This window comes from Macaca fascicularis, chromosome X, assembly GCF_037993035.2.
Source record: "Macaca fascicularis isolate 582-1 chromosome X, T2T-MFA8v1.1".
Lineage (NCBI taxonomy): Eukaryota > Metazoa > Chordata > Mammalia > Primates > Cercopithecidae > Macaca > Macaca fascicularis.
In genome coordinates, this window is record NC_088395.1 from 160,569,068 (window position 1) to 160,577,148 (window position 8,081).

General features: G+C 48.1%; 1 protein-coding gene across 14 annotated transcripts in view; it reads left to right on the plus strand.

Moving 5' to 3' along the window:
• Positions 1-7,585, plus strand: part of IKBKG (inhibitor of nuclear factor kappa B kinase regulatory subunit gamma) — a 37,059-nt gene extending 29,474 nt beyond the window's left edge. For 5 of the 14 annotated variants that reach the window (XR_012430089.1, XR_012430087.1, XM_074029719.1 and 2 more), the window contains one exon: positions 4,603-5,757. Coding sequence is in view for 6 of the 14 variants with exons in the window: in XM_074029719.1 (XP_073885820.1) it covers positions 4,603-4,628 (26 nt within the window). In the remaining 8 variants the exon portion in view is untranslated. Of the gene's footprint in view, positions 1-4,602; positions 5,758-6,941 lie in introns of those variants that run through there. The other 9 variants (XR_012430088.1, XR_012430098.1, XM_074029718.1 and 6 more) reach the window with 3 other exon arrangements.
• Positions 7,586-8,081: the final 496 nt, after the last annotated feature.

An 8,081-nucleotide genomic window follows, 5' to 3' on the forward strand; every position in this document is an offset into this window, starting at 1 on the left:
CCAACCTTTTTGGCACCGGGGACTGGTTTTGTGGAAGACAAATTTTCCACAGACGGGGGTGGGGTGACGGTTCAGGGATGAAACTGTTCCACTTCAGATCATCAGGCATTAGTTAGATGCTCATAAGGAGCACACAACCTAGATCCCTCATACACGCAGTTCACAATAGGGTTTGCGCTCCTGTGAGAATCTAAGGCTGCCGCTGATCTGACAGGAGGCAGAGCTCAGGCGGTCACGGGAGCAATGGGGAGCGGCTGTACATACAGATGAAGCTTCACTTGTGTGCCCGCCACTTGCCTCCTGCTCTGCAGCCCAGTTCTTAACAGGCCACAGACCCGCATCGGTCCCCGGCCGGGGGGTTGGGGACCTCTGCCCTAGAACGACGCTCAGCACAGCCAGACTCGGTACACATTTCTTGGTGGCCTGAGCTTGTCTTGAAGCTCCATCAGGATTTCTCGGTCAATATTTTTGTAGACCCTACCCTGTCACCGTAAGTGGTGCTTGGTAGAAATGACTGTATTAATGTGATAGAGATAACACGGAAAACCCATGGTAGAGAGCATGGCGACTAACTTGGGGGGACTTCTTTTTGCCTTTTTTTTTTTTTCATTTTTGCAGAGATGCAGATATTGTCATATTGCTGGGGCTGGTCTCAAACTCCTGGGTTCAAGCAATCCTCCCGCCTGTGCTTCCCTAAGTGTTGGGATTACAGGCCTGAGCCACTGTGCCCTGCATGGGGGGACTTCTTATAAGCATTTTTATTTATTTATTTGGAATTCGGATGCATAGATCACGTTGACCTGATAATGTATGCGCAAGAGCACAGACTCTGGGGTCTTATGGACAAGCCCCACTCTGCCTCTTGCTTAATCTCTCTGAACCTTAGTTTCCTCATCTGTAAAAAGGGCAGAAATGCCATCCGTGTGCAGCAGAGTACTGATGAAAGGATGGATGCAATGCTCTTACAGCAGTGCCCGACCCAAGGCACAAGGAAAAACCACGAAAGCAATTCCAGTTTACACCACGCCCCAAATTGGATTTTCCATTCGACTATAATTCCTCCCAATAAGGGCTCAAAACGTTGTCTCAGGGAAGTCGATTGGTGGTTGGTTGCCCACGGCTGGAGGAGTTGGGGGAAAATGGGGAGCGACTGCTAATAGAGACAGGGTTTCCTTTTGGGATGTAGAGAATGTCCTGAAGCTGGTCATGCTGATGGTTGCACGTATCTATTAATATACTAAAAGCCATCCAATTGTACACTTTAGACATGTGAATTGTGTAGCGTGTGAATTAAACCTCAAGTTGTTATTTTAAAAATGCTGTCTAGGACACCTGTGCGCCTCCTGTAAGCTCCCATGAAAATGCAAATGAAGCCGGGCACGGTGGCTCACGCCTGTAATCCCAGCACTTTGGGAGGCCAAGGCGGGCGGATCACAAGGTCAGGAGATCGAGACCACGGTGAAACCCCGTCTCTACTAAAAATACAAAAAATTAGCCGGGCGCGGTGGCGGGCGCCTGTAGTCCCAGCTACTCAGGAGGCTGAGGCAGGAGAATGGCGTGAACCCGGGAGGCGGAGCTTGCAGTGAGCCGAGATCGCGCCACTGCACTCCAGCCTGGGCGACAGAGCGAGACTCCGTCTCAAAAAAAAAAAAAAAAAAAGAAAATGCAAATGAAGACACAGAAGAAGATCAACAATGAACATTTACACCATCACCTAAAGCTGTGTTTGACAGGTGACCTTTTTTTCCTTCCTTCCTTCCTTCCTTCCTTCTTTCCTTCCTTCCTTTCTTCCTTCTTTCCCTCTTCCTTATTCCTTTCTTCCTTCCTCCCTCCCTTCCTTCCTTCCCTCCTTCCTTTTTTCCTTATTCCTTCCTTCCTTCCTTCCTTCCCTCTCCTCCCTCCCTCCCTCCTTCCTTCCTTCCTTACGTTTTTAACAGTAGAGACAGGGTCTCACTGTGTTGCCCAGGCTGGACTTGAACTGCTGGAATCAAGTGATCCTCCCACCTTGGCCTCCCCAAATGCTGGGATTACAGGCTTGAGAACTGGCAGGGAGAATGGGCGACTGACTTTGTCTTGTGAAGCAGAGTGACCCTACTCTGTCCTTTCCTCAGAGACTCAGGGTTGGTACCAACCAGGAAACTAGCAGCTGCTCTTGTACTGGGCCCAGGTTGCTTTCTCTATAGTCATTAAGAGGCAAACCCTCAAACAGAGAGTGTGTCAGCAGGGGGCAGGCAGCTGATGGATGTCATTGTACCCTTGGGGGAAGAGAACTCAGCAGGCAAAGGAAGTGGGGAGATCCAGGGATTCCATCGGTCGCGGTCGCGTTGGTTCTGAGTTTCGCAGGCCTGAGGGGAAGGGGTGGGATTTTCTTTCTGAGTCTAGGAGAGCCAAAGTCGATAAATGTGTGCTATAGCTGGAAATAAGTCTTCTCCCGCACCTAGTGGGCGGTGGCCAGGGTGGTCTGTCTGTCCATCCCCAAAAGCATTGCAAGACCTGCCATCCGTTTCTGGTGATGCTGGCTGGTATTATTGAGACTGATATTTCTGCTGAAAATAACTGCAAATGAAACAGTTTGAGACTGTTCAAAACAACTGAGAACCAGCAAGCGAGCAAAACCTGAGAGGAAGTGGGAATCCAAGAAGAAGTACGCCACTGAAGCTGCTTATTTCCCGAGGACGCTGGGTGACCTGGGCAAACTTGGGTTTTGGTTCTGGAGGCCGTCCAGGCAAGGGAGGCAGCAGGCAAGGACCAAAGCCTTTGTGAAGTGTGGAGAGTTGAAGAGCAGCCCTCACTGCATTAAGGAAACCCCACCCCAGCTCTGCAGACTGCGGGGAAGCAGGAGATGAAAGGAAAGGGAAAACACCCATCTGCAAAGTTGTGGCCAAGGGCCAGGTTCTGTGCAGACTCGCAGTCTAGGTTTTCCTGGTGGGGCCATTCAGTGGCCCTCAAGTCCTAAATTTGGTCTGAGGTGGTCCTGGGCCGACAGTACCCATATTAGTTTCCTAGGGCTGCCATAAGAAACGGTCACAAACTGGGGGGCCAAAAACAACAGAAATGGATTCTCCCGTGGTTCTGGAAGCTACAAGTCTGGAATCCAGCTGTCAGCAGGCTTGGTTCCTACCGGAGGCTTTGTGGGAGAATCTGTTCCATGCCTCTCTCGTAGCTCCGGGTGGTTTCCGGCAATCCTTGGCACTCTCTGTCTTGTAGAGGCACCGCTCCAATCTCTTTGCCTCCTTCTTCGTGGGGTCATCTTCCCAGTGTGTCTACCTCTCTCTCCTATGAGGACACTAGTCATATTTGATTAGCGCCCACCCCAATCTAGTATGACCTTAACTTGATTACATCTGCAAAGACCCTATTTCCAAATCGGGTCACATTCCCAGGCACCCAGGTGTTAGGACTTGAACATCCCTTTTTGGGGGACACAGTTCAACCCACAATGGTTATCCCAATGGATGTGTGGACTTGTGGGAGCCTAGGGTTGAGATGCAGTTCCATAAAAGTTCCTGAACGAGAGCGTGTCCTTTGCAGGAGCATGGATGGAGCTGGAGGCCATTATCCTTAGCAAACTAACGCAGGAACAGAAAACCAAACCCCACATGTTCTCACTTATAAGTGGGAGCTAAATGATGAGAACACACGGACACATAGAGGGGAATGAAGCACACTGGGGCCTTTTGCAGGGCAGAGGTTGGGAGGAGGGAGAGTATGAGGAAAAATGGCTCATGGTTACTAGGCTTAATACCTGGGTGATGAAATAATCTGTGCAACAAACCCCCATGACACACGCTTATCCGTATAACAAACCTGCACATGTACCCCTGAGCTCTTAAAATAAAAAGAGCGATATATTAATATAAGAACTTCAGGAGCACTGGGGAAAGAAGTTCTTAATGATAATGAGCAGTGCACATAAAAACTAAGCACACCCGGGGCAGGAAAGAGACCATGAGACTAAGAGTTCAGATGCTGGAGGCTGGGTGCAGCGGCTCACACCTGTAATCCCAGCACTTTGGGAGGCCGAGGTGGGCAGATCACAAGGTCAGGAGATCTAGACCAGCCTGGCCAATATGGTGAAACCCCGTCTCTACTAAAAATACAAAAATTAGCCAGGCGTGGTGGTGGGCGCCTGTACTCCCAGCTACTCAGGAGGCTGAGGCAGGAGAATCACTTGAACTCGGGAGGTGGAGCTTGCAGTGAGCCGAGATGGCGCCACTGCACTCCAGCCTGGGCGACAGAGTGAGACTCAAAACAGATGCTGGAGCCACCACACAGATGACAGAACAACTGAACTTTAATAAATAAATAAATAAAAAATAAAAATAAACCCTTGAGAATATCTGCAGGGAATAGGGAATATATATATATTCAAAAGGTAACAGCTGTCTAACTTCGTATTTGTTCGTTTATTTATTTATTTGAGACAGGGTCTCACTCTGTCACCCAGGCTGGGGGGTAGTGGCACAATCACAGCTCATTGCAGCTTTGACCTCCCGGGCTCAAGCAATCCTCCCGCCTCAGCCTGTCGAGTAGCTGGGATTACAGGCGCGTACCATCACGCCCGGCTAATTTATTTTTATTTTTATTTTTATTTTTTTGCAGAGATGGGGTTTCGCTATGTTGTCTAGGCTGCTCTCGAACTCCTGGGCTCAAGCCATCCTCCCACCTTGGCCTGCCAAAGTGCTGGGATTACAGGCGTGATGAACTCAGTTTATTTTTCTCTTTCTAAAAACTACCTACTTGCTTTCTCTGTGCCCGGAAAAGCCTTCAAAGCAATGCTAATGCGTCGTAGCTGGCACCAAGACTGTGGACTGAAGTGCTCCTGCTGAAGGTAAATTTGAGACATGACCACAGCGTTTGTCAAGAGGACACTGCTGCCAACCAGTTTGAGTTGCCATTGGCTACGAATGGAGCATCAGAAGGAACAATGGCCCTTCCTGCCGGCTGCTCTGCCGGTCTTCCTTCCCGCCTCTCTTCCTCGATCCTGTCCTTCTCCCCATCTTCTTCCAAAAGCCCCTGGGATTGGGGGCCCACTCAAGGCAAGTGTGGAGGGCGGCTGGGGACCAGTGTGAAGCATGATCCTCCACTGAGCGCAGCAGTGTCCTGCACAAGGAAGTTTTGTGGAGTAAGGAAGGGAGTCGGCGAGGGTGACAGTGTCCTGGGGAGGGGTCAGGGGTCCAAGAGAGGAACGTGTGCCAAGTTGGGTGGTGACCTGATGGGCTCAGATGATTGATTGGCTTTGCAGTAAATATATGAATGATGTAGGGACCTGGCTTTCTCACCATTTGGAAAAGGAGTTGCAGATATGAAAAGGGAGAAGGCTTGAATGTGGGTTCGATTTGGAGTTGTTGGTGTGAACTCATTGATCTAGTCTGAATGTTTGTCCCCACCCAAATCTCATGTTAACTTGTAATCCCCAGGGCTGGAGGTGGGGCCTGGTAGGGGGTGTTTGGGTCACGGGGGTGGATCCCTCAGGAATGGCTTAGTGCCGTCTTCGTGATAGTGAGTTCTCGAGAGATCTTGTCATTTTAAAGTGGGTGGCATTCCCCCCTTCCCCCCACACACATTCTCATTCTCTCTCTCTCTCTCTCCCTCACTTGCTCCTGCTTTCGCCATGAGATACACAAGCTCTCGCTTTGCCTCCCACCACAAGTAGAAGCTTCCCGAGGCCTCTCTAGAAGCCGGGCAGATGCCAGCACTATGCTTCCTGCAGAGCCTGCAGAACCAAGAGCCCAGTAAATCTCTTTTCTGTATAAATTACCCAGTCTCAGGTATTTCTTTATAGCGGCACAAGAGTGGCCTAATACACTTATGGCTTTCAATGTACAGGTAGGTATAGAAATAAACATAGCTGTAATGTAGGGCTGTGCGTATGCATATGTCTCAGCTCCATCACTTAGAAGGCCTGGGACCATCTCAATAGCAGTGAGTCGACTTAGCGCCTGGGTCTCGATTTCTAAACAACAGTCTTGATTAAAAAGAACAGAGCTCATTAGAGAAATGACTGATTCCAGGGCCAGGGCAGAGAAAGTCCAAGATTAACTGGATCATCTTGTTGTCCCAGAAAAATAAGGAAGTGCTTAAAGAACAACGGAGATACATTTAGCTGGACTAAGACAGAGAGAGAGAGGACTAACATCAGAAACGAAAGTAGGCACGTTACTACTGACCTTGCAGAAATAAAAGTATGCATGAGAGCACGGAAACATATGACTTCCTTTAACTTCATTCTCCTCCTTTACTTCTGAGTTGGTCAAGAATTAGAAGCAAGAGTTTGGGAACACTTTGCTAAAAGGGTTTCTATTCACTGCTGCAGATATAGCTAAGCTATACATACATAGATATAGATGACAGAGATAGATAGAGATGATAGATAGATAGATAGATAGATAGATAGATAGATAGATAGATAGAGACAGACAGAAGACCGGGTCTCACTTTGTCACCCAAGCTGGAGTGCAGTGGCGTGAACATGGCTTACCGCAGACTTGACTTCCTGGGCTCAATGCCATCTTCCCGCCTCAGCCTCCAGAGTAGCTGGAACCACAGGCGTGCGCCACCACGCCTGGCAAATTTTACAATTTTTTGTAGAGAGTAGGTACAGCCATGTTGCCCCGGCTGCTCTCGAACTCTTGAGCTCAAGCAATCTGCCCAGCTCAGCCTCCCAAATTGTTGGGATTACAGGCGTAAGCCACCATGCCCGGCCAATTGCAGCAATAATATTCTTTTGCAAAAAATTTGTTCACTGTTGGTACCGAAGAGCTGTTGAACATCCTATTACTGGACAGGAAGCATTTGTCATGGTACAGGCCAGGGTTTTCTGCCCCAATCAGGGTCTGATGTTAGGAGGTACGTGGAGAGATGGGTAACCCTAACAGTGTCACCGTTTTCTTACTTTCCCCCAACAACTCATCTCATTTATTCATGTTTGTGTTTTGCAGACAATCGGAAATAACACATCACAGTTACAAGCGCCATTACATATAGTGGTAGTTTTTCTGATCCTAGACAAAGACCACTTGAGTTTATTACAACCCCTATCAGCCATGGTACTTTGGGACAGTCACTCAGCCTCTCTTAGGTTTAGTTTCCACGTCTATGAATAGGATGACAATCATATTCTGCATGCTTGCTCTGAGGATGGAAAAGACCATTTCCCTTTTTTTGGAGTCAGGGTCTCGCTCTGTCGCCCAGGCTGGCGGGAGTGCAGTAGTGCGATCACGGCTCACTGGAGCCTCGACCTCCTGGACTCAAGTGTTCCTCCCACCTCAGCCTCCCGAGTAGCTGGGACCACAGGCATGAGCCACCGTGTCTGGCGGAAAAGACAGTTTTTATAATGACTTTTATCTCTTTTATTTCTTGACAAAACCATGTTTTTGTTCACTACTTCAAGGTGAATGATGTCCTTCCGGTTCCAAATCTAGTGTCTGATTTGAGTGCTAGCTAGCCACTGGATAGATGCTGGAGGAAAAACAACTGCTCTCTGATTTGATTTTATGCTTAAGCAGATTTTCTGGAAGCTTGCACACCTGTTATCTTTGAAAAAATAAATCGGTTATTGGTTAATTTTTTCCCCAAACAGTGATACAATGAGTTATGATTATAACATGACATACGTGTACCTCAAAATCATTGTGTAGTACAAATCACAAAACTTATAGGAAAAATGGGGTTGGGGCACAATACTCAAAACCTTTGTCAGTGACACATAAAAAAAGAAGATGGGAACCTAGTAACAATGGTAGCACAGTTCTATGCATGTTAAATGGCTAAAAAATACTTAAGTGCTGCAGCAAGTATGGCACCTCACCTTGAATAAGACCTGAAGTTTGCTTGTGGAAATGGCGGTGGAAGGGTTGCAGGCCATGAATTGGTGAAAGGAGGGTGTTCTGAAATTGGACAGAAAGTTGTAACACCAGATGCGGACTAGTGTGGCTTATACTACGTGTGCTGAGCCGAGGGAGTGGAGTAAGGTGGGAATCCCCTGGGAATTTAAGTAAACACTGATCAAAATGTTTGTTTAAAACCAATTCTCTTGTATTCATTACGTTGGCATTTAGGAATGAAGTGATGTTTCCAGG